Source organism: Vipera berus, assembly GCF_964194415.1.
Source record: "Vipera berus genome assembly, chromosome: 3".
Classification (NCBI taxonomy): Eukaryota; Metazoa; Chordata; class Lepidosauria; order Squamata; family Viperidae; genus Vipera; species Vipera berus.
Window position 1 is genome coordinate 1,553,312 of NC_138204.1, and position 26,955 is coordinate 1,580,266.

At 46.9% G+C, this 26,955-nt stretch overlaps 1 protein-coding gene across 1 annotated transcript; it reads right to left on the reverse strand.

Annotated features, from left to right (window-relative positions):
• Positions 1 to 272: 272 nt before the first annotated feature.
• On the reverse strand, positions 273 to 24,894 carry LOC308665666 (bactericidal permeability-increasing protein-like). Its single transcript, XM_081323794.1, has 15 exons — positions 24,698 to 24,894; positions 21,904 to 22,018; positions 19,321 to 19,449; positions 17,208 to 17,363; positions 14,062 to 14,125; positions 11,380 to 11,443; positions 10,280 to 10,371; positions 9,113 to 9,289; positions 8,407 to 8,466; positions 6,928 to 7,095; positions 5,593 to 5,660; positions 3,034 to 3,076; positions 2,628 to 2,691; positions 2,123 to 2,199; positions 273 to 1,426 (listed from the first exon to the last, which is right to left on the reverse strand). The coding sequence occupies exons 1-15, from the start codon at positions 24,804 to 24,806 to the stop codon at positions 1,388 to 1,390; spliced, it is 1,425 nt and encodes a 474-aa protein (XP_081179920.1). The 5' UTR covers positions 24,807 to 24,894; the 3' UTR covers positions 273 to 1,387.
• Between the last annotated feature and the right edge of the window lie 2,061 nt (positions 24,895 to 26,955).

Sequence of the window (26,955 nt, forward strand, 5' to 3'; positions counted from 1 at the left end):
CTCCAGGTTTGATTTCCCGTCATCCGTTCACACAAACTCCCAGCCCGGGTCAACAGCCACACTCAAATCACTTTCAACCCATCAGAGGACCACAACTGCTTCTTTGGAAGACCCGGAGAGCGGATGGAGTTCAAGGAACCACAAAACTTTGCAGGTGACAATGCACATTTGCGCTTTTTCTCACTCACTCACTCACACACGCACGCACGCACGCACAGGCTCACCCGCACTTATTCCTCAGCTAGTTATCCAGTATTATATTCTTTGTCTCCAGTTGATTTTTTATTATTATTGTTTTGAGCTGTTAAAAGGGGCAAATGGACGAGAGCGCGGTCAAACACAAACGTAACTCCCGTAGAAAAGAATATTTGTAGCTCAGGGCGGGACTGAATAGTCCTGGGTGCTCTCTGAGTTTGGTGGTCTTCTTTCAGACGTTTCGTTACCCAACTAGGGAACATCATCAGTGCTAGAAAGGAGTGGGGTTTGGGGAGAGGAGGAGGAGGAGGAGGACTGTGGGGTCCTTGGTGCCCTCCGAGCTGGGTAGTTTCCTTGCAGACATTTCTTGACCCAACTAGGGAACATCATCAGTGCTAGAAGGGAGGATGGTTTGCTGAGAGGAGGAGGAGGAGGAGGAGGAGGAGGAGGAGGAGGAGGAGGAGAAGGAGGAGGACTGTGGGGTCCTTGGTGCCCTCTGAGCTTGGTGGTTTTCTTGCAGACGTTTCATGACCCAACTAGGGAACTTCATCAGTGCTAGAAGGGAGGAGGAGGAGGAGGAGGAGGAGGAGGAGGAGGAGGAGGAGGAGGAGGAGGAAGGACTGTGGGTGCCTTGATGCTCCCTGAGCTGTGTAGTTTTCTTGCAGACGTTTCACGACCCAACTAGGGAACATCATCAGTGCTAGAAGGTTGTGTAGAACCTAGTTTAATAACGAAATATCTGGAAGGAAGCAAAGATGCTCAGAGGGACCCCAGGACCCCAGAAATCTGCTGACCCTCCTTCAACTCGACCCCCTCTCTCCTGACCCCAGACTCTTTTCCCCGTGACAGCAGAGCGGATCACGTCCAGGTTCTCCTGTAAGGAGCTCCATCCACTTGCCAGCGGGGAATCCTTGGCCCAAAGGAAATGAGGCTGAAAGAAAGAAAACAGCCACTGAAGCCCCTTCCCCAACCTGGTGCCCCTGAGATGCTGGGATTACAACATCCATCAGGCTTCAAGAGATTGTGGCAATGGTCCTGCAAGTTGCGGGGGGGGGGGGGAAATTCCATGTTAAGAGGGCTGTTCCTGGAGAAATTTCTGCAGAATCCCCAACGGAAGTCCAGTGGAATCTGAAGTGGGGATATTATTCCTTCATTTCCTCCTCTATTTCTCTGTTTCTCCTTCGCACCTTCTCTATCCGTAGCGCACGTCCGATGCAAAGACCAGAAAATCCTGCAGGGAGGTCAAAGGGAAAAGTTTAGCCATCTCTCTCTCTCTCTCTCTCTCTTCCTCTCTCTTTCTTTCTCTCTCCCTCTCCCTCCCTCTCTCTTTTTCTCTTTCTCTTTCTCTTTCTCTCCCTCTTTCTCTCTCTCTCTCTTTCGCTCTCCCTCTCTCTTTCTCTTTCTCTCTCTTCCTCCCTCTCTCCCTCTCTTTTTCTTTCTCATTCTCTCCCTCTTTCTCTCTCTCTCTCTTTCGCTCTCCCTCTCTCTTTCTCTTTCTCTCTCTTCCTCCCTCTCTCCCTCTCTTTCTCTTTCTCATTCTCTCCCTCTTTCTCTCTCTCTCTCTCTTTCGCTCTCCCTCTCTCTTTCTCTTTCTCTCTCTTCCTCCCTCTCTCTCTCTCTTTCTCTTTCTCATTCTCTCCCTCTTTCTCTCTCTCTCTCTCTTTCGCTCTCCCTCTCTCTTTCTCTTTCTCTCTCTCTCTGGCCCAATCAGACAATTAGAATCCTCCTGCTACGAGGATGCAAGTTTTGGTCTTACAGGCTCAGTTTGCAATCTCTAGGGCTTGACAGATTTCAGAATGTTCACAACATTTGTGTACAGGTAATCCTTGACTTACAACCGTTCCTTAGCAACCGCTTGGAGATCCCTGCTGTAGGATAAAAGTCAGTTTCCCACCTGTCCCACCAAAGTGTCCCACCTGTCACTCACCTGGTGAGCCTGAAGGACGGGGTTGGAGAGCTCCAGATGATCCAGGAGGGGGAGGGGAAATCCTTCAGCCAGTCGGGCTGGAAGAGAGAAGAAGTCACAGCATCAGGCAAGAAAGCCAAAGCATGTGCTTATCACCCTTTGTGGTCTTCCAACCCCCTGCTCAGGCAGGAGACCCTAACCCATTTCAGACAAATGGCCCTCCAGTCTCTTCTAAAAAAACTTCCAGGGTTGGAGCATTCACCGCTTCTGGAGGCAGATTGTTCCGCTGGTTAATTGTTCTGTCAGGAAATTTCTCCTTAGTCCTAGGTTGGCTCTCTCCTTGATTGGACTCTGCCTGTTGCTTCTTTTCCTGCCTTCAGGCGCTTTGGAGAAGAGCTTGACATACCTAGTTCCTCAATCATTCATTGTATGGTTTGGCCTCCAGACCCCTGGAGTCTTTGCTGCCATGCTCTGAACTCTGCAATAAGATTATATGAAAGGTCTTTTGACTTTACAATGTCCTTACCATTCATTTGTGGAATTAGGATGCTCGCCGTAAGGAAGTTTACGAGGGATTCCAGCAATTGTACCTGCGTGTTGGGAGAGAAATCCAGAATTAGAAAACCAAATGAACTTGATTGATTCTTCTCCTTCAATGGGAGGTCCTAGATCCTTAGGGCCACACCGCCTTGGCTTGTAGACCAAAAGGCACCATCCTTCTAACCCAGTTTGTCACCCATAGCCTGGACCCACCAGAAGGGCTAAGAGAACATTTGAGTCCATCATCAAGTCTTTGAGGAAGGTCCTGAGGAGAAGGACCTAACCCAGGAGAAGAAGACCCCAGAGTGAAATGGACTTCTGGCTGGGACCCCAAGAAGATTGGGAAGGAGGGGGGAATACCATTTCAAGGGAAAAAAACATCTGAGTCTTACCGAGAAGAACCCAACATCTGAGTGCTTTAAGGAGAACCTCATCCTACAGGAGGGACAGGGAGAGGAATGTGTTGAAAGCCTTTCATGAAATCCATCACGCAAGATAAATATCTAGCCTAAATGTCAGGCCTGCCCCAGCTCAGGTCCTTAGGAAAGAAAAACCCTCGACTCCATTTAGCCAAAGTGATAGTTTCTTTTACTAAGGTTAAGTGGTTGCAGCGAAAGAGAGGCTAGATCTGAGCATTCCCGTGCAAAGGTTACGCTTTTTCCCATTCCCTGGTCCCACCCCCTTGACAATAGTATTCCTTTTTGAAGGTTTGGGAATGGCTTGGAAGTTGGCGCCACTGGATGGAGTTTTGCATTCTGTTCTCAGGCCTGGTGTCCTTGGTGTATTCCAGTCCTGGCATCTCTGGTTTCCATCAAGGCTGCCACACACACACACACACACACACACACACACACACACCCCCCACAATACCAACATTTGTCTTTACACTCTCATTCCCATCTCTACCACTCTACATTTTGTTGCTCCCACTTCCTCCCCTTGCATTTTATGACAGGATGCCAGCAAAGTGTAAAAGCTGGAGGTGGCAGATCTGACATCAAGCCAAGTTAGTGTAGATGACCAGGCTGAGACGGAGGGAGGGGTCAAATGCCTCATCAGTCTTGAGTCCTTTCGTGCCCACAAGAGATCTAACAACAGTTCCCAAAGGTGCTTTCCCCCCCCCCGGAGGCAACTGGACTTTGTTTTTCTTTGATGACTTTTCCCTTCTCATCCCAGAAGCTTCTTCAGCTCTGACTGGAGGGTGGGGAAGGGAAGGATTTATACTCCTTGCAGACAGCTGGTTGTTTGGCTTCTTTTAGAGAGTCCTTGAGGCCACTTGGAGGTTTGTCTGTCTTTGCACCACTCAGGTGACCCCAAGGATACAGGTAAACCTCCAGATGGCCTCAATGACTCTCCAAAAGAAGGCAAATGACCAGCTGTCTGCAAGGAGTATAAATTCTTCCATTCCCCACCATCTGGGGAAAAAATGAGAAAAAGCACATTTTAGGGGAGATATAATAGCAGCGTTCCAGTATTTGAGGGGCTTCCACAAGGCAGAGGGGGTCGGGTTATTCACAAGAGCACCAGAGGGAAGGACGAGAAACAATGGCTGGAAAATGACCAAAGAGAGAAGCAACCTGGAATTGAGGAGAAACTTCCTGACAGTGAGGACAATCAACCAGTGGAACAGCTTGCCACGAGAAATTGTGGGCGCCCCATCACTGGTGATTTTTAAGAAGAGGCTAGACAGTCACTTGTCTGAGATGGTATAGATCCTCCTGCTTGAGCAGGGGGCTGGACTATCAGACCTCTAAGGTCCCTTCCAGCTCTATTCTATTCTATTCTATTCTATTCTATTCTATTCTATTCTATTCTACTCTACTCTACTCTACTCTACTCTACTCTACTCTACTCTACTCTACTCTACTCTACTCTATTCTATTCTATTCTATTCTATTCTATTCTATTCTATTCTATTCTTTGTTCCTACATTCTATTCTATTCTATTCTGTTCTGTTCTGTTCTGTTCTATTCTATTCTTTATTCCTCTATTCTATTCTATTCTATTCTATTCTATTCTATTCTATTCTATTCTATTCTATTCTATTCTATTCTATTCTATTCTATTCTATTCTATTCCATTCCATTCCATTCCACTCCACTCCACTCCACCCCACCCCACCCCACCCCACCCCACCCCACCCCACCCCACCCCACCCCACCCCACCCCACCCCACCCCACTCCACTCCACTCCACTCCATTCCATTCCATTCCATTCCATTCTATTCTATTCTATTCTATTCTATTCTATTCTATTCTATTCTATTCTATTCTATTCTATTCTATTCTATTCTATTCTATTCTATTCTATTCTATTCTATTCTATTCTTATTTCATTATTCTATTCTATTCTATTCTATTCTATTCTATTCTATTCTATTCTATTCTATTCTATTCTATTCTATTCTATTCTATTCTACCCTAACCCTACCCTACCCTACCCTACCCTACCCTACCCTACCCTACTCTACTCTACTCTGTTCTGTTCTGTTCTGTTCTATTCCATTCCATTCCATTCTCACCATTGCATTCTCAACAAGCAAACATGAAGCTATTCACTCTATGCACAAATTCAGATTTACACAAATCCACAACGGAATTGCGTTCAGAAAGTCCCCTATAAATGAACCCCTGAAGTTGTCAAGGCAGTAACGTGGTTGTTAAGTGATCTGGCTTCCCCCATTGACTTTGCGGGTCTCAAAAGGGGACCACGTGACACACACACACACCCCGGATATGGCATCCGTCATAAATGTGAGTTGGTTGCCAACTGTCTGAATTTTGATCAGGTGACCCTGGGGGCGCTGCAGCGGCCGTAGGTATGAGAAACAGTCCTAAGTTATTTCTTTCACTGCCATTGTAACTTCGAACCGTCACTAAACAAAGAGTTGTAGGTCAAGGACCCCCTGTATTTCCCTACTGAGTGAGGGATAGATCCTGCCTTGCTCACCTGCCCATCTTCAGGTTCCCAAAGATCCTGGTGGAATTGACCTCGACGTTGGCAGAAACTGAGGTGGACTGAAAGGAGAGGAAAAAAGCAGAGCTCAGAAAGGGGCAGATCGGGGCTGTTCCATGCTCACTTCCATCATCTCCTCCTTTGGGTGGAGGCCGCCCTCGATTTAACAACCATAATTAAGTCCAGAATTATTTGTAAGCCAGGCCGGTCGTTAAGCAGATTGCCATATAATCAACCCAATGTTACATTTCTTTTCAATGATGGTTAAGCGAACCCGTCTTCCCCCACTGACTTTCCTGGTCGGAAGGTCCCAAAAGGGGATCATGGGACTCCCAGGGACAATGTGACCGTTGTAAGCGTGAGTCACTTGTGGAGCATCTGAATGTAAGTCACGTGATTATGGGGATGTGGCAACAGATAGACAGATAGATAGATAGATAGATAGATAGATAGATAGATAGATAGATAGGATAGAGATAGAAATATAGACAGAGATAGATGATAGATTGATAGATGATACATATAGACAGAGAGAGAGAGAGAGAGAGAGAGAGAAAGAGAGAGACAGACAGATAGATAAAGATAGACAGATAGATAGATAGATGATAGATCGATAGATGATAGATAGATATAGACACACAGAGAGAGAGATATGATAGAGATAGGTAGATATAGACAGAGATAGATAGATGATAGATCGAGATAGATATTATATATATATATATATATATATATATATATATATATATATATATATATATAGAGAGAGAGAGAGAGAGAGAGAGAGAGATGATCAGTGGTGGGATTCAAATAGGTGAACAACCGGTTCTCTGCATGGATGCTGCTTCCGGAAGTCCATTCTGGGCCTGGGCGAGTGGTGCGAACTGGCTGAATCCCACTACTGGTTGTAAGTGTGAAAAATGGTCCTATGTTCCTTTTTTCAAATGATCACTCAATGATCGTAAGTCGAGGATTACCTGTCAAAGACTGTGCAAACATACCTGGATTGTCCACCTTTGACCATGAGACATGTTATGTATTAAGCTTTATTGGAAACCTAAAGCTGTGTTTAAGAGTCACCACCAGGAGGCGTTGAACTGTAACTGTTTTGGCGGGAAGCAATTTCATCGGGAAACAGAGGTTCAAGCCGATTGGTTGGTTGTGTACCTGGCCAGGTACTGGCCAGGTATATATAAGAGTGCAGGTAACCCCTATTCCCCAGTACAGTCACTTCCACCTAATAAAGAGCTGTTATGTTGTACTCATCGTCTCGGCGTCCTTCCTGCTCTCCAGAACCCACTATACTACAAGACGGAAGAGTTAACTTACCACTCCGATCAAAAAGAGGGGCGCCAGGGAGGAATTGGGGAGAATCGCAAAGGCCTGGATGTCGACCGAAGGGGTCAGCGAGACGGATTCGGGGGAGATGCTCAGAGACGGGGCCGAAGAAGGGGAGACCCTGAGCTTCATCGGCATGCTGGGGTAGAGCTTCTTGATCTGGGGAGAAGGTAAGGAGAGAAGACACATTTCCAAAGACTGAAGCCCGGCTTCGCTGGATGGCCCCCGCCCCTTTGGGGATCAGGGGTCCCATGGTTGTTTTAATCCAGGGTGAAAATTAAAGAGACGCGGCTAAGATCTTCTAAGAACCACCAACAAGCTTTGGGGAACGGCCCCTCGTAAAATAACAAACTACCTTGTCATTTGGAGTAGAACCGATTAATGAATATCCTTCAGTCTGCTTAAGCAGGGCAACTTTAAGAGGGGTGGACTTCAACTCCCAGAATGCCCCAGCCACCAATTTGACTTTATTGCCTTGACTTTATTCTCTTGTAGAACTAGGGAGAGCATATTGGGGAAGGAGGGTGAGGAGCAAGGAAGGATCTTCTGTGCATGAACAAGCCTGAAATGGTGGCTTGACGCTTCTTGAGACAACTGTGGGATCCTCTTGCAAAATAATTCTTTGCTCCAGGGCACAACCTGGGTAGGTAACAGTTCTGAGATCCATCGGAAGGAACCACAAAACAATTTAGCAATTAATGAAGAGGATTTGTAGCTCAAGATTAAAATGGGTGGTCTTTGGGGCTCTCTGAGCTTGGCAGTTTTCTTGCAGACGTTTCATGACCCAGCGAGGGAACCTCATCAGTGCTAGAAGGGAGGGGAGGAGGAGGAGAAGGAGGAGGAGGAGGAGGAGGAGGAGGAGGAGGAGGAGGAACTGTGGGGTCCTTGGTGCTGTCTGAGCTTGTCTGTTTTCTTGCAGATGTTTCATTACCCAACTAGGGAACAGCATCAGGGGTAGAAGGAAGAAACGGTGTGCAGAGAGGAGGAGGAGGAGGAGGAGGAGGAGGAGGAGGAGGAGGAGGAGGCAACTGTGGGGTCCTTGGTGCTCTTTAACTGGGACTGTTTTTTTGCAGAGATCATGACCCAACTAGGCAACATCATCAGTGCTAGAAAGGAGTGGAGTGTGCTGGGAGGAGGAGGAGGAGGAGGAGGAGGAGGAGGGGGAGGGGAGGAGGAGGAGGAGGAGGAAACATCACTATAAAAGCTGAAGTGAAGTGAACCCCAGAGCTTAAGACAATATAGTCCGAAGAAGTGCTATCAGATCCCCAACTGCTGCACTTGAGATGTGACTCGGAGGTCCATCTTTGCCTTCGGGACTTCGTAATTTGGGATGGTGCAACCTCAGAAGGTTCCAGACAATCACCTTCCCCCCCCCCCCGCCCCAGACACATATCCTTAGCAGCTCCCCACACAACATGCCCCCACTTCCATTCTCATTGGAGCCCAGAGCAGGAAGGCCGAGGGGCTGACCTGGGGGATGAAGGGTTCGAAGGAGAGGGTGTTCAGCCGGATTTTAATTTCCTGAGGAACCTGCAGGGGGGAAAGACGGTTGGAGGTGAGTCCTCAACCTGCCCAAGACCCTAAGTCCCTTTTAGCCCCCTTGACTGTCTGTGGCTGACTGGTGAGTCAAATTAAGAAAAGAGAAACAAGGGGGGGACATGACAGCAGCAATCCAGCATCTGAGGGGCTGCCACAAGGCAGAGGGGGCCAGGTTGTTCACCAAGGCGCCAGAGGGAAGGATGCGAAACAGCGTCTCCTCTAGCCAGCCACCAGCCAGGTTACACCTTCCAGTTGAGAGAATTAGATTTCCAGACCACCTAAAATGAATGCTGAAGATCCTGTCAGAGGTTGGGATCCAGTGGAGGGGGGAAATCCACCACCCCCCATCCTAGGGCTACACCAGCACATCTGGCTTTCTTGAAGAAGCTTCCTCAGTGACTTCCAAACCCCCAGCAGAAACGGCTGCAGCTTAGTGGATTAAAGTTTCTGCTTGGAACATTAATTGGGGAAGCACATTTTGAGGATCTGGCGCTCTGCTGTTCCCCCCCCTGTTCACACACACACACACACACACCATGTGCAAACACAAGTGTTGTGTGCAGGATCAGGCAGGAGAAAGCAGGATTGGCCACGCCAGACACTTCGGGTCAGGGCTTCACGATCTGCTGGGCCTCACCATGTCGTCCACGATCCAGGAGGTCAGGCTTTGCGCCTGGTAGTAGACCTGGCCAGCTGTGTTGAAGAAGTAGGTGGAAATCGCAAACTGGACCATGCGGTCCGGATCCACCGCAAAGGACAGGGGAGGCGGTGGGAAGGGAGCAGGAGAACGTTGGGAGGTGGAGAAGAATTCGCCCTGGTTGGGAGAAGAGGAAGGAAGTTAGGAAGACGGATGAAAACAGGGAAGGCACTGGGATCCCTGAGGGACCGGCTCTTTCCCCAAGAAACTCCGTCCATTTCGATCCAGCCGATGGAAACTGCTGCGGATCCCGTCCGCCGAAGAGAGTTGGATGGGGAGGACCAGAAGATGGTCCTTTGGGGCAGTGTCCCCAGCTATCTTCCCCGTGGAGATGAGGGTTAGAGAGGCAGTTTGGTCTAGTGATTAAGACACCAGGCTAGAAACCAGGAGATGGTGAGATAGTCCCGTGTTAGGGAGGAAAGCTGGCTGGGTGACTTTGGGCCAATCACAAGGAGGTTGTGAGTTCTAGTCCTGCCTTAGGCATAAAAGCTGGCTAGGTGACTTTGGGCCAATCACCAGGAGACTGTGAGTTCAAGTCCTGCCTCAGGCAGGAAAGCCAACTGGGTATCTTTGGGCCAATCACCAGGGGACTGTAAGTTCTAGTCCCGCGTTAGGGAGGAAAGCTGGCTGGGTGACTTTGGGCCAATCACAAAGCAACTGTGAGTTCTGGTCCCGCCTTAGGCATAAGGAGATGGTAAACTCACAGTCTCCTGGCAATTGACTTAAAGTCACCCAGCCAACTTTCCTGCCTAATGTGGGACTAGAACTCACAGTCTCCCGGTTTCTAGCTTGTGATTGCCTCAACCATGACATCCAACTGGCTCTCTAAGAGGCGAATAGTACAGAAGGCTCTTAATAGCAGCAGTGGGTGATCTGGGACCCAGGATGTCCTCCCCACCCACCTCAGGGACTTGGTTTCTCTCCATCCTGAAGTGAGAAGCAAAGAAGAACTGTAGGGTAACTCCTAAAATGGTTGCATCCTGTATTGGTAAAAAGAGGCCGAGAACCACAGGGGGAGAGAAGGAGGGAAGAATGACAAGCAAACTCTGAGAGGCATGACCATCTTCTGCAGGACCATCCTTCTCCAGGTTTTCTGCTGAAGCTTACCTTGAGGTCCACGTCTACACAATCACTTGTAGCAACGGGTGGCCCAACCAGAGAGTAATCGATGCTAGATGTGTTGTCGATATTGGTGGTAACTGGGGGGAAAGACAACATAGGGATGACATCAAGGATCTTTGTCCCTTCTGTATGAGAGTCTCAAAGATGATGGAGAACCATAAAATCTAGCTCTGGAAGGGACCTTGGAGGTCTTCAAGTCCAACCCCCTGCTCAAGCAGGAGATCCTCCACCATTCCAGACAAAGGGCTACCCAGTCTCTTCTTAAAAACCTCCAGTGTTCGAGCACCCAGAACTTCTGGAGGCAAGGAGTTCCACTGATTAATTGTCCTCACTGTCAGGAAGTTTCTCCTTAATTCCAGGTGGCTTCTCTCCTTGATTAGTTTCCATCCATTGCTTCTTTTCTTGTGTTCTGGTGCTGTGGAGAATAACTTGACCCCTCTTCTCTGTTGGAGGCCCTCAAGTATTGGAAGATTTTTATATCATCCCTAGCCCTTCTCTTCATTAGACTAAACATATCTAGGTCCCTCAACCATTCAGCCTCCAGACTCAGAGGGCAGGACAAGAAGCAACAGATGGGAACTCATCAAGGAGAGAAGCAACCTGGAACTAAGGAGGAATTTTCTGACATTGAGAATAATCAACCAGTGGAACTACCTGCCTCCAGAAGTTGTGAATGCTCCAACACTGGAAGTTTTTAAGAAGAGACTTGACAGCCATTTATCCTGGATGGTATAATGTCTCTTGCTTGAGCAGGTTAGACTAGAAGACCTTCAAGGTCCCTTCCAACTCTATTGTTCTATACTAAAGGGTCCAACAGTAAGTCAAAAGAGTAACTAAAAGTCTAGACAAGTTAGGCAGAAACACAGAGATGCAAACAAATGTTGGCTTCCTTAAAGCAGGGGTCTTCAAACTTGGCCCCTTTATGACTTGTGGACTTCAACTCCTAGCTGAGGAATTCTGGGAGTTGAAGTCCACAGGTCATAAAAGGGCCAAGGTTGAAGACCCCTGCTTTAAATGATGCTCTTCTCCTTCTGATGGAGCAAGCTTTTGAGGGTCCATCACTACTCCAAGGGTTTTCCTCTTACCTGGCAGAGACTGAAGGTGGGACTGCAGTTTGGAGTTGACAGACGTTCTGACTATCTCACAGATCTGGGGGGAAAAAATGCACAAGAAGGTGGTCCTTAAAGAGAGGAAAAGCAAAACAAACCAACGACTTTCAGCAGGAACCAGAAAAGATGGTAAATGAGGGCCATCAGGCCCTCTCCTAGCCGCCATTTCCTACCTCGGAAAGTTGCTGGATGTGACCCCCTCCTAAATTTTCAGGCCAACCCAAAGCGGCCATTTGTGTGCTGCTACAGAGTTTTGCAAAGGCGTTCATAACCTCAAGAATAGCCTTTGAAAGCTGGCCGCTGGAAGCATTACGTTAGGGGAAAAAAAACTAGTTGAAAACTATTTGGAAAGAAATATGTGGCTTGCTTAGGCAATAGTAGCAATGACCCCGTCTGAAAATGGGGCCTGCGTTCCGGTCGGATGAGCAAGCTGATTTGCTCAATGTCATAAGGTCTGTAGTAACCACGCTCAAGTTGCCGATCGCTCCCTGAAGAGCTGTTAAGATAAAGTGAATAAACTCGCTGAAGGATTGACTCCATATTCCGCCCGCTGCACAATGGGGTTCATCCAAGATGTAGAATCATAGAGTCCTAGGGCTGGAAGGGACCTTGAAGGTCTTCTAGTCCCACCCCTTGCTGAGGGAAGAGTCCTTTCCAAAAGTTTCAAAAAAAAAAAAGGAGATTGAACAGCCATTTGTCTGAAATGGTATATAGGGCAGGGGTCTCCAAACTTGGCAACTTTATGACTTGTGGACTTCAGCTCCCAGAATTCCTCAGCCAGGAGTTGAAGTCCACAAGTCATAAAAGGGCCAAGTTTGAAGACCCCTGCTTTAAGGAAGCCAACATTTGTTTGCATCTCTGTGTTTCTGCCTAACTTGTCTAGACTTTTAGTTACTCTTTTTGTTAGATGTTTTGTGCCAGCCATTGGCAGTTACCCAAAAAGGTCATCAGATGGGAGCAAAGAGGCTTCTTTGCTTTCACTGATGAGTCAGGGGTCTCAGACTCCTGCAGCCCCATTGGAGAGAGTGTTTTATGGTTAGGGAGGGGCCGAGACCCCCCATAAATACCTCTGCTCAGGGGCTGCTCTTTGTTCTAGTCCTTCTCATCTTTCTCTCTCTTGCATGCATTCTCTCTCTATCATACAAGCATGGATGCCTCCATGCCATATAGCTCTTTTTATATAACCTATCGATGAATAAAGCATCATAATGACTGCAACTCTGCATCCTGCCTTTTTTACTTGGAAGCACCTTAACAACCCATCGATCTCTCGTCAGAACTGCTTCACACTTTTGGTATAGGGCAGGGGTCTTCAAACTTGGCCCTTTTATGACTTGTGGACTTCAACTCCCAGAATTCCTCAGCCAACATGCCTGGCTGAGGAATTCTGGGAGTTGAAGTCCACAAGTCATAAAAGGGCCAAGTTTGAAGACCCCTGGTATAGGGTCTCCTGCTCAAGCAGAAAGTTGGTCTAGAAGACCTCCAAGGTCCCTTCCAACTCTGTTATTCTATCCTATGTCCTAAGTCCTTATTCCATGCCAGAGAAATGACTGTCCAGCCTCTTCTTCAAACACCTCCAGCGATGGAGCACCCATAACCTCTGGAGGCAGGTAGTTCCACTGGTTAATTGTTCTCACAGTCAGGAAATTCCTCCTTAATTCCGGGTTGCTTCTCTCCTTGATTATTTGCCATCCATTGCTTCTCCTCCTGCTTTCTGGTGCTTTGGAGAAGAGGTGGACCCCCTCCTCTTCTTTGTGGCAGCCCCTCAAGTACTGGAGAACTGCTATCATGTCTCCCCTAGTCCTTCTTTTCGTTAAGTCAAACCTACCTAATTTCCTTAGCAAATTCATCATACTATTGAGGCTTTATCATCTTTATTGTTCTTCTCTGTATTTTTTCTAGGGCCTCAGCATGTTGTTGTTGTTTTTTTTGTATTGTGGTGGCCAGAACTGGATGCAGCACTCCGTATGTGGTCTCACTAGTGTGATATAATGCGGTACTATCACTTTGTGTGATCTTGATGCTATCCTTCTCTTGATGAAGCCCAGGAATCTGTTGGTCTTTGGGGCAGCTGTAGTACACTGCTGGCATCATCATCATCATCATCATCATCATCATCATCATCATCATCATCAAAACAACAACAGCAGCAACAACAACAGCAACAGCAACAACAGCAATGACAGCAACAACAACAACGACAACAACAACAACTGCTTCCATCCTGTGACGATATCTATAATACCATGAAACGTCCACATCTGCCTATCCCAGGTCCTTGGTAAGGACTGGATAGGTAGACAAAAATGCCAAATCCAGTCTGAACATCTGGCTGACTGTGCGATGATCAGGTGGAGAATAGGTTGACTTGACAGCTGGTGACAGAATTTCATTTTTATTGTGTGCCAGCCTGCCCACCATAAAAAAAATATCAATAAAGGTTATCTAACCTATCATACTCTAGCAATGGTCCATCAGGACACCTCAAATCTCTCTCACAGGTACAACGGTCGGGCCAGGGGCCCTTTTGAATTGTGTTTTTCTGCAAACAGCTTCCACGTTGGAAAGCTCAGATGCTTCCTCATCCTTGCAAGCCTCCTTTCTTAGAAGGCAAGTGTGGGGATGCTGGTGTGAAGGCTCAGGGTCCCGGGCCCTTACCTTGCTTTCCATGGCTGTCTTGAAAGCTGATTCCACCTGGCTTTCGAAGAGATTGTACAGCCACCTGCAAAAGCAAAGGCTACAGTTGAGGTTCATAGTCAATGACTTGATGAGTTGACCCTCAAAAACCTCCTTGTCTTCTTCAAGCCAGAGTTTAGAATAGAATAGAATAGAATAGAATAGAATAGAATAGAATAGAATAGAATAGAATAGAATAGAATAGAATAGAATAGAATAGAATAGAATAGAATAGAATAGAATAGAATAGAAATAACAGATTGTAGAATAGAATAGAATAGAATAGAATAGAATAGAATAGAATAGAATAGAATAGAATAGAATAGAATAGAATAGAATAGAATAGAATAGAATAGAATAGAATAGAATAGAATAGAATAGAATAGAATAGAATAGAATAGAATAGAATTGGAAAGGTCCTTGGAGGTCTTCTAATCCAGCCCCACACTTAAGCAGGAGGACCTATCCCATCTCAGACAAGTGACTGTCCAGTCTCTTCTTAAAAACCTCCAGTGATGGAGCACCCACAATTTCTGGTGGCAAGCTGTTCCACTGGTTGATTGTCCTCACTGTTAGGAAGTTTCTCCTTAATTCCAGGTTGCTTCTCTCTTTGATCAGTTTCCAACCGTTGTTTCTTGTCCTTCCCTCTGGTGCTCTGGTGAACAACCTGACCCTCCCTGCCTTTTGGCAGCCCCTCAGATACTGGACTGCTGCTATCTGTCTCCCCTATTTCTTCTTTTCTTTAGACTAGCCTAGAGAACCTTTCCTAGTTCACTTCTCTGGATGGTTTTTTTAAACATCTGAAGGGGTTCTGTTGACATCCTACGGAGTCGAGGTACATCTGATATTCCTAGAAGAGGGGTAGGCAACCTTGGCTCTTTTATGACTCGTGGACTTCAACTCCCAGAATTCCTGAGCCAGCCATGCTGAGGAGAAATGGAGAGGCTTCCAAACTGAGCCATGCTGGCTCAGGAATTCTGGGAGTTGAAGTCCACGAGTCACAAAAGAGCCAAGGTTGCCTACCCCTGTCCTAGAACAATGGATTCATGAGTGACCACGATCCTGGACAAGATCATTTGAAGGTTACATTTAGTCTGGTGGCTGATGAGGGTCAAATGGACCTTTGTTAAAACCTTCCCTGTGATCTCCTCAAAGGAATCGTCTCCATCGTTCCGTTGGCTTAATAGTTAACATTTACAGTATTTATAAGAGGCGCCGTCTGAATGACACAAGCTGAAAGTAGTGGGAGTGTGTGGATTGATAGTGAGATGTTTTGGTCTTTGTGTTTCCTTTTTGGCCCTTCTGATTGCCTTTTTGAATGGTATGTAAATGCTGTTTATCTCTCTGGGCCTGCTAATGGTTGTTTTGCCTGAGTGCTTCCAGACCTCCTGGAATTCAGCCACCAACAAGCACATAGAGATAAACAACCTCTACATACCATTCAAAGGGGACAAAAAGGAAAGAAAAAGACCAAAACATCTCCTCACTAGCAATCCCCAATTAGATAAGCAAAGATTAACACCTAGATTAACACTAGGCCAACAATGGTTATTTAAGACTAGTAAACAATACCCCAATCAAGAAACGATTACCTAACAGACAAAAAAGCCAGCAGTAAACAACAGCCTAATCAAGGAACCACCAAGAATACTCTCATTGAGAGGGCAAACCACTTTTGTATAAAGAGAGGACAAACCTTACTGCCTTCTAGCACTGATGTTGTTACCTAGTTGGGAAAAATCTGCAAGAAACATCTGCAAGAAAACCACCAAGCTCAGAGAGCTCCAAGGACCCCACAGTCGTCATTGTTCTTACTCCTCCTCCTCCTCCTCCTCCTCCTCCTCCTCCTCCTCCTCCTCCACCTCCTCCTCCTCCTCCTCTCTACACCTCTCTCCCTTCTAGCACTGATGACGTTCCCTAGTCAGGTCATGAAATGTCTGCAAGAAAACACCCAAGCTTAGAGCACCAAGGACCCCACAATCCTCCTCCTCCTCTCTACACCCCACTCCCTTCTAGCACTGATGATGTTCCCTAGCTGGGTCATGAAACAGCTGCAAGAAAACAGCCAGCTCAGAGCACCAAGGGCCCCACAGTCCTGCTCCTCCTCCTCCTCCTCCTCCTCCTCCTCTCTACACCCCACTCCCTTCTAGCACTGATGACATTCCCTAGCTGGGTCATGAAACGTCTGCAAGAAAACAGCCAAGCTCAGAGAGCACCAAGGAGTCCACATTTCAACCCTGAGCTACCAATATTCCCTTCTACTCCTAGATTTTGTCCCTCTTATCTTGGAGGAAAGTTATGGGATGAAAGTAACTGTCTACAGAGGCAGGAGAGGGACAGCCAAGAAAAGCAGCCTCTTCAACGCTAGGAGTTTTATGCTGACTTGGGAACAGGTGCAGGACACAACTGAGCCACTGATCAGACTCCCCAGGTTTACATTTGAAAACGGGGCAGAGGCCACTGGGGAGAGTTGTAGGCCAACTCTAGCAGAGGAGGGACCATGAAACAGACCCATTTTGCATGGTCTAGTGATGGCGTTGGACCAGGACTGGAAAAACCAGGCCTCGGGTCCCCTCTCAACTCTAGGAAATAATAGCTGATTCTGAGCAACCGCTTTCTCTCTCTGGAAGCTCTCAGATTGTGCTCGTTGGGGAAAGGGTTGAGGACACCATGCACGTCACCTTACGTTCCTGAAGGAGAAACAGGCTAGAAGTGTAGCACACAGATAAACCACAGATCCATCACTAGAGGCTTTTAACAAGAGATTGGACAACCACTTGTCCAGAACGGTATAGAGTCTCCTGCTAGGGTGGTGGGGTTGGACTAGAAGACCTCCAAGGTCCCTTCCAACTCTGTCATTCTGTTCTGTTATTTCTATGATCATGTACATCCATCCCATCAAACCCCAGGAAACCTGGAATAGTATAGGATGTTCTGCCATGAGCAGGGGGTTGGACTCGAAGACCTCCAAGGTCCCTTCCCATCCTTTTATTCTATGTTCTAAATAATGTCTAATCCTACTTCAGGTCTTTCACTTCCTAGGGAAGAAGGTGCCTTGGCTGATGCTAGTGCGAAGGGCAGATACTCATATGAAGAACCTTCTATGAATATTAACAAAATTGACTCACTCCCATTTGCCAGATATGTCAATGTTGACATTGGAAATGTGGGCATTACAATCCAAGGTGGTAACCGTTGGTCTCCCGGCACCATCACTCCCCAGCTTCAAGCCCACGGAGATGGAGACGCCGTCAACCTCCAGTTCAAATGAGCCGCTGTCCTTGCTGGTAGAAGACACAATACAACAGGAGCACTCCTAAAAATCTCAGACTTTTGTTTCAAGAGATAATGAAGCCACCAGCCTGAGCCTAGGCTGTTATTCAATTCCTTGTCGTGTCCCCTCCCACTGCTCAACCTGATAGTGTCCCGTTTGACAGTGGTGTGCAGCCTTGGAGGACTACAACGTTCATATAAAGGTCAATATTTATTTATTTATTGTATTAAATTGATATGCCACCCATCGCGCTACCCAGAGTGACCCTGGGAGGCTTAAAACGGCAAAAAAGCAGAAATATAAAAGCATTAAAATTAAGAGCAATTAAATAAAGGTAAAAATCAAGGTGGATTTTGTCTCTCACTCAATCAACCAAGTCATCTAATTCATTCAACTCACTCAACCAATCTACCCATACAACTCAACCAACCAACCAACCAGCTCATACAACTTATTCAAGTCACTCAATCAACCAACCAACTCATACAATTCACTCAACCAAACAACCAATGCATCCAATTCATCCAACTCAATCAACTAACCAATCAACTCATCCAACTCACTCAACCAAACTGTTGTGATTCAGGGTCAGCCTGTGGGTTCGGCAGTTGGGTCGGACGACTCAGAGGAGGAGGGGGGTGTTGAAGACCTTGCTGAGGGGGTTGAAGATCTTGCTGATGAGAGCCCTCAGCCAGGCCCCTCCCACTTGGTCACCACGGAGACCCAGCTGTGTGAGCCTGACAGCGTGGATGAAGATGACCCACAGCTGGCCCTGTTCAAGGACGCCCGATGCAGGAGGCAGTCAATCAGGAGTAAACAGAGGAAGGCAATGGGGCTCCTCGGAAGGAGGCAGAGAGAAGCCACGCCCTGAACTCTATATAAGGGGAATGTCTGGGAGGGCTGGTTTGCTGAAGGCAACCGCTTGGATAGTTCCTGTTTCTTAAAGCTCCTGTTTCTTGGTTTGTCTTGTTCCGTTTGTTTTTATAGCAATAAATTTGGCAGGCGTAATTCCAGCCTCTTGCCTTCTTGTAAAAGGGGTTGTCCCTGCCTTTTCTGCAGGGCCGGTAGCAGGCTGGTACAGAACACAAACAACAAACTCATCCAACTTAACCAAACAACCAACGCATCGTACCATTTTTGGATAATTCTAGACCTCTAGGAAGAATGGAAGATCTACATCTTAAGGTTTCTTCTGGACTTGGTGCTTTTGATCAGCTTTGCTGCTCAAAAGTTAAGTCCCACTATGGAGATACAAGACCCTGGCCATGTGTTGGCCCCATTCAGTGTGGACTAAAGTTCCGTGCTTTACACAGGGCTGGTTTAACAGATGTTGCTGAAGTTCAGCGGGTAAATAATTCATCTGCCCAGTTGCCTGGGAGGGGCATTGAGGGCCCCAAGCTCATAGACCCGATGCAGGAGTCTTCCTGATCCAACAGAAAAGATTTTTGTTCCCCTTCCACTTGCATGGAGGTAGTTATCCCAAAGGTGTTTTTCCCCCCAAAAGGCAACTGGACTTTCTTGGGGGGGGGGGTTGCTTGAAAACTTTTTGCTTCTCATCCAACAAGTTTCTTTTACTTCTTGGATGAGAAGGAAAATGTTTCCAAGGGGGGGTGTGTGAAAAACACAAGAAAGTCCAGTTGCCTTTTAAAGAAAACACATTTGGGACAACCATGACGTGGATGATGGAGGAACTCCATGGGCACAGAGGTAGATAAAGTTATTCTAAAGTGTGTGGATTCGTGATACCCGGCAATGGCTGCCCTAGCTTCTGTTCTAAACCATGGGGTTGAAAGGTCCGTGTGATGTCCAAGAGGCCAGCCTTGATAGCCCCAGCACGAACCTTCTGTTTTGAGATGCAGTCACAGTTATTTCTGTCACAAAAGAGAGGGATTAATGGCCTTCTGGTACTCAGCCCCTTTCAGAAGCAACAACAAAGGTATGGAAAGGTGAGGAGCGGTGAGACTCACAACCAACGTTTCTTCAGCTGCCAACGGCCAGTCATTTCAGCCAAAGCATTCCTGATGGAGACTCTCACGCCCTGGCCTGGCATGGGTTCAATTGTTGAATGGGGCAGTTCGAACCTACGAATGTTCAGACTGAAAACAAGGATGGAGAGGAGAAAAAAAAAAAAGCTTTTGAATTTCTGAGTTGAGTGGCTGGGTTTCATCTTGCCATCAGCGTGTCCAGCCAGATGGATTCAAGACCAAGCAGTTACATTCAGACCGTATGCTAAGCTTTGGTAAATATGCACCAGTATGATGAATAATCTTCAGAGACAGTCAAATCTACTGTACAATGGAAACTTACTGAGTAGACAAACAAGCTGGCCAAAGAAACTACAATGGATGGGAACCAGCAAAGGATAGCATAAAGGGAGGATTTGAGATAGAATAGAACAGAACAGAACAGAACAGAATAGAATAGAATAGAATAGAATAGAATAGAATAGAATAGAAAAGAATAGAAAAGAATAGAATATGGCATGGAATGGGATGGGATGGAATAGAACAGAACAGAACAGGACAGGACAGGACAGGACAGGACAGGATAGGATAGGATAGGATAGGAAGGGATGGGATGGAATGGAATGGAATGGGATGGAATAGAACAGATTGTAGAATAGAATAGAAGATAGTAGATAGCATGGAATGGGATGGGATGGGATGGGATGGGATGGGATGGGATGGGATGGGAGAGAAGAGAAGAGAAGAGAAGAGAAGAGAAGAGAAGAGAAGAGAAGAGAAGAGAAGAGAAGAGAAGAGAAGAGAAGAGAAGAGAAGAGAGGAGAGGAGAAGAGAAGAGAAGAGAAGAGAAGAGAAGAGAAGAGAATAACACATAGGCAAAAATTAGCTGGATTTTCAGAGTAGGAAAAGGAAGAAAACAAGCTATAAAAACAGCCATAAGGGGAAATGGCTAGCCAGGGAAAATTAGCTGAATGGGATAACAGGAAAGGTAGACTAAATTGAAAAACAGGAAAGAACCTATTGTCCTAAGGGGCCATAAAATATCCCCAGAACTCAAAACAACCAATGGAATATGTCTAATATATAATTATTAATGTATGTGTGAAGTATAATTTAGTACAGGGGTCTTCAAACTTGCCCTTTTATGACTTGTGGACTTCAACTCCCAGATTTCCTCAGCCAGCGTGAGGGAACTATGACCCTTTTATGACTCATGGACTTCAACTCCCAGAATTCCTCAGCCAGTGTGCCTCCTGGACTTCAACTCCCAGATTTCCTCAGCCAGCGTGAGGGAACTATGACCCTTTTATGACTCATGGACTTCAACTCCCAGAATTCCTCAGCCACTGTGCCTCCTGGACTTCAACTCCCAGATTTCCTCAGCCAGCGTGAGGGAACTATGACCCTTTTATGACTCATGGACTTCAACTCCCAGAATTCCTCAGCCAGTGTGCCTGGCTGAGGAATTCTGGGAGTTGAAGTCCACAAGTCATAAAAGGGCCAGGTTTGAAGACCCCTGATTTAGTATGTTTAAGGAAGGTAGCAGGAAATATGTAGGTGGTGGTCAGAACGAGTGTAACCTCATAGTACCTCAGCCAACAGGGAACGAGGAGGTATGTGGCAGCCAGGACAGATTTGTATAAATAAAGAAGCGAATATTTTGGGCTGGAACTTTGGAGAGAAGCAAGCTTTTTGATATCTTCTCTCCCTGCTTATTGCAATAAACGAAACAAACGGATGTCACTGTGTTGTCATGGTTCTGATAGATGAGACCAGTAAAAACAGAACAACAACAACAAAAAACAGAACTCCAAGGCAAGAGATTCCCTGAAAAAACATATTTATGTGGCTACAAAGTATCAGCACGATCAAAAGTGAAACCAAGATTGAAGTTCCCCTCCCAAAGGTTACATTGAACTTCCCACCCCAGTAATGTGTCATAAATCACATTCCCCAATTAATTACTTTGACGGCAGAAACTTCAGCCCACCAAAATGCAAGCAGCAATGACCTTGGTTCCCACCGAACAATTTATTGTTTTGACTAAGGCTAAAAAATACTCATCCCCCCTCCCAACTCTGTGGCCACTGAAAAGGAAAGGAAAATGGCTTCAGCCGAGTTCACTTGCAGCATTGACATGTGTCTCGGTTGGTTATTGGTCAGACGAGCACGCCTCTGGTCATGAAGGAAAGCAGCCAAGAGCACATAACAACCCGATCAGGGTTGATGCGAGTTAGATTCTGCATCTGTATGATTTTTTTAAGTTTATGCTTCGAAGTCAAGTGCACAGCCAGGAAATGGGGCAATCCAACAAGCAGGTCAACAGACGTCAGTCACCCTCACATTTTCAGTTCCTTGTATGAAATTCAAGTTGAACAAAATGTTCTTTCCCTCAAATGGACATTCTCAAGGGAAGACCAAGCAAGACCCACGGTGGGGCTCTGGATTTGGGGCCTAGTCCGGTCTCCCATCCACACTCCACAGGTCTGAAGCGTTTCCAGAATTACCATTCCCCCCCCCCCCCGGTCCTTCTGAGCCCAGCTAGCAGAAGTCGCTACCTTACTTTCTTAGCTCCGACGGACTCACCCGTAGAATCTGTAGTCCACATTTCCAATCACTTTAACTCTGTAGGAGCCGGAGAATTCGGGCAGAGTTATCGCAGGCAAGTCCTTCTGCAAGGTTGCAACTCCCTGTTGGCATGCTGAAACAAGTGGACAAGTTGTGGGCTGGCATGTTGTGTTTTTTTTTACTCCTTTAGAGCTTTCGCGCTCTACATTTTTTCCAAAGATGAAAAAGAAATGTGTCTTATTTGCCAGGTCCTGGGTGCTGTCTCTGGTTTTCTTACAGACATTTCATGACCCAGCTAGGTAACGTAATCAGTGCTAAGAGAGAACCCCTTCATTAGCACTGATGATGTTGCCTAGTTGGGTCATGAAACGTTTGCAAGAAAACAAGCAAGCTCAGAGAGCACCAAGGACCCCACAGTCCTCCTCCTCTCTGCAAATCCCCCTCCCTTCTAGCACTGATAATGTTGCCTAGTTGGGTTATGAAATGTCTGCAAGAAAACAAGCAAGCTCAGAGAGCACCAAGGACCCCACAGTCCTCCTCCCCCCTCCCCCTCCCCCTCCTTCAACTCTTCCTCTTCCCCTCCACAAACCCCACTCCCTTATAGCACTGATGATGTTCCCTAGTTGGGTCATGAAACATCTGCAAGAAAACAACCCAGCTCAGAGAGCACCAAGGACCCCGCAGTCCTCCTCCTCCTCCTCCTCCTCCTCCTCCTCCTCCTCCTCCTCCTCCTCTTCCACTCTGCAAACCCCTCTCCCTTCTGGCACTGATGATGTTACCCACGTGGTTTATGAAACATCTGCAAGAAACAGCCACACTCAGGGAACACCAAGGACCTCACAGTCCTCCTCCTCCTCCTCCTCCTCCTCCTCCTCCTCCTCAACCCTTACACCCTCCTAGCACAGATCAAGCTCCCTAGTTGGGTAATGAAACACCTGCAAGAAAATGACAAACCTGAGCTACAGATATTCACCTGCGTCTTTTTTTAATAGACACCAGTAGCTCAGTGAACCTAGAAGATGTGGCTTCCCCCAGGAACCACTCTCTGGAGGAGTTGTGTCCCTCCACCCAGTGGCGCGCCAGTTCTATCTTGATTCATCCCAATTCAAAAGAATCTTCTGTTGGCTACAGGCAACATCCTAAACCCTTTTTACACCGGTTGCAACACAGGTAAAAGAGGTGGGATTTCAATCATTCATAGCAACTGCCTCCTTATTTGATCACTCCCCTGGACTGTACTCTGCTTGCACAATCAGTCCGTCACAAGTAAATGATCTAAAACAGTGTTTTGCTGACTTGGCTATTTTAAGAGGTGTCATGTCGGACCTGCCACAACTTAAACCTCTCAACATGGTGAGGTATGAGAAACTTACCATTTATTAGAAGTCAAGTGTATCGCAGTGGTGCAAAGCCAGAATGGAGAATCGCGCACCAAAATCCCTAAGTCTTATTTTCCCCTTCCTTAACTATCTCCCATTGCCCATCCCAGTGTAACCAATCTGGTTCAGGAAAGATGCTTCCCTAATGGTCAGTCCAAGCCCAGTTTGGTATGTGGCCCCCTCATTTTCCCAGCTGGGTAGCCTTGAGGCAGCATCTGGAGGAGATATGGCATTTATTTCCGTTTCCCCAAGCGTTCCCCCACTTCATCGCCATCTCCGTAGTTCATGGCAGTTTGCCACTGCATAGCAGCAAAGCACAAGCAAGCCTAAAATGGCAGCTGGCCAGGTGGACTTTAACTTCCAGAATCCCCCTAGCCAGCTCTGCTGACTGGGCAATTCTGGGAGTTGAAGACCACCCTCTGAAAGTTGCTGAGGTTGAGAAGCACTATCTAAAAATTAAATTGGCAAGACTCTCTCAAAAGGTACAGGTTTTATGAAGAACAAACAAATCTGATTGATGGACATATTTCGTGCCCCAAACCCTCAGCTTTCCAGACACCCCCTTTCATGGCTGAGCGTAGGGTCCTCAACCTCCAGGCCCAATCCAATAAGGGATTAAGGAAGAGCTGTTTTAGCCCCGGACAAACCACGTTGCTCTGCAGCTCACTTGTGCTCAGCGACACCCATTGCATGCAATAACCCAGCTTAGTCATTCTTCAAAGAATGGACTCCACAGACCAGCTGAAAAAGTCAGGATTAGCATGTAGGAATCCTGTTTTTTAATTATTCCCTAAAAAAAAACACCCCAAGCCGGTTTTACTCAGATTTCATGGGGATTTAGAACATAGGATAACAGAGTTGGAAGGGAGATCGTGAAGGTCTTAATAATAATAATGAAGTTGGAAGGGACCCTGGAGGTCATCTAGTTCAACCCCCTGCTTGGGCAAGAAACCCTATACCATTTCAGACAAGTGGCTGTCTAGTCTCTTCTAAAAAAAAAACTTCCAGTTTTGGAGCATTCACCGCTTCTGGAGGCAGGTTGTTCCACTGGTTAATTGTTCTAACTGTCAGGAAGTTTCTCCTTAGTTCCAGGTTGCGTCTCTCCTTGACTAGTTTCCATCTGTTGCTTCCTGTCCTGCCTTCAGGTGCTTTGGAGAAGAGCTTGACTCCCTCTTCTTTGGGGCAGCCCCTGAGAGATTGGAAGGCTGCTATCATGTCACCCCTCACCCTTCTCTTCATTAAACTAGCCCACCCTTTGCCCATGGAAGGAGATCCTACACCCTTTCAGACACATGGCTGCAACATGATGCAAAACGGGAGAGTCACTTTGGGGTCACCCCTCTAATCTCCTTGCACCCCACTCATTGCCATGTGGTTGGCTGTGGGGCAGAGGGGGTTCCTGGTGGCAGTGGAAAGACCAGATGGGTACCTACCATAATCCAAGCCTTTCTTGGTGATTCTGCCTGCAAATCCCGGATTTACAGCCTCAGACGAAGGCACGAAGTAGCAAAGCCAGAGCACCAGGAGGGTCACCCTGCACATCTTGGCACACACAGCCAAACTCCTGGAGACCTTCTGCTCAGACCAGGGTGGGTGTCTGCAGACCCTGCCGCTGGGTGCTTCTGGTGTAGAGAAAGAGGAAGCAAGAGTGAGCTTTGAGAAGAAGCAGGAAGCTGTGCTCTCCTTCCGGAAAGGGGCTTCACCCTTGTCCAGCCTTGATTTGGAGCGAGATTTTCCTCCCACAGACTCTTCAGAGGGTGACAATCCAGTTGCTATTTGGACGTTGCGATCCTGTGAGTCACGCGGAGATTGTGGCTTGGAGGCAGCACAGTTGGATAAAAAGCAAACATCAGAGCATTGGGAAAGATGGCCAGTCGAACCCAGAATAACAGAGACGGAAGGGGCCTTGGAGGTCATCTAGTCCAACCCCCTGCTCAAAGCAGGAGCTCCTACACCATTTCAGACAAGTGGCTGTCCAGCCTCTTCTTAAAAATCTCCAGTGACGGAGCACCCACGATTTCTGGTGGCAAAGCAGTTCCACTGGTTAATTGTCCTCCCTGTTAGGAAGTTTCTCCTTAATTCTGGGTTGCTTCTCTCTTTGCTCAGTTTCCAACCATTGTTTCTCATCCTTCCCTCTGGTCCTTTGAACAACCTGGCCCCCTCTGCCTTGTGGCAGCCCCGCAGATACTGGAAGTCTGCTATCGTGTCTCCCCTATTTCTTCTTTTCTTTAGACCAGCCAAACCCAAGTCCCGCAACCGTTCTTCATATGTTTTAGTCTCCAGGTCTTTGTTCATCTTAGTTGCTCTTCTTTGAACTTTTTCCAAACTCTCAACATCTTTTTTGTGATATGGTGACCAAAATTGGCTGCAGTATTCCAGGTGTGGCCTTACTAAGGGTTTATCAAGCGGTACTAACACTTTGCGTGACCTTGATTCTATGCCTCTCTTTATGCAGCCCCAGGACAAAGGTGGCATCTTGTCCAGCAACTGGCCAAATGCCCTTTCTCAGCTGGATTTCTCCTGCGGCTCTTGACTCCTCTGGTTCCCCAGAGACCAGATGCCCAAGGACCGAAAACCACCTTCAAGGATGACCCAGTTCTTCCCAGCCTCAACCCTCTGCCGTGCCAACTGGGTGCCCACCAAATTGGGGGTGTGGCTCTCAGACAGCCATCACTTCTCAGGAAAATGCAGGGAGAGCGTGGAGGAAGAGACCCCACTCCACGGCCCTCTAAGCCTGTTGGGCAAACCTCCATCGCTGGAGGATTATTTTCAAGAAAAGATTGGGCAGCCATTTGTCTGGGGTGGCATGAGGACTCCTGCCTTGGGAAAAGGGTTGGACTAGAGCAGGGGTAGGCAACCGTGGCTCTTTTATGGCTCGTGGACTTCACCACCCTGAGTCCTTCGGGTGAAGGGCGGTATAGAAATTAAATAAAATAAATAAATTAAATAAATAAATAAACTCGCAGAGGAGGAGGAGGAGGAGGAAGAGGAGGAGGAGGAGGAGGAGGAGGAGGAAGACTATGGGGTCCTTGTTGCTCTCCAAGCTTGGTTGTTTTCATTTCATTATCCAACTAGAGATCATTATATATTACTTATATGTAAGGATGTAGGTCTATACGTATGTTGTATATAGTTTCTTTAAATGTGTTTTATGTATGTGTACACTTTGAGAGCAATTAAAATTCATTTTTAATGTGTGCCATTGTGCCCACAATAAAAAATGACAATAAAGGTTACCTAACTCTCTATCTATATCTATCTTCATCCATCCATCCCATCTATGTATCCATCCATCTCCATCTCTCTCTCTCTCTCTCTCTCTCTCTCTCTCTCTCTCTCTCTCTCTCTCTCTCTCTCTCTCCCTTATTTCTCTGTATATATCTATCCATCCATTCCTATCTATCTATCTATCTATCTATCTATCTATCTATCTATCTATCTATCTATCTATCTATCTATCATCTATCTATTATCAGTGCTAAAAGGAAGTGGGGTTTGCAGAGAGGAAGAGGAAGGCTGTGGAGTCCTTGGTGCTCTGAGCTTGTTTTTTCCCCCCCTTGCAGATGTTTCATTACCCAACTAGGTAAGACCATCCAAGCTATCATGAAACATCTGCAGGAAAACACCCCAGCTCAGAGACCACCAAGGGCTGCTCAGCCCACTCCATTTACATGTTCCCTTACCTTCTTCT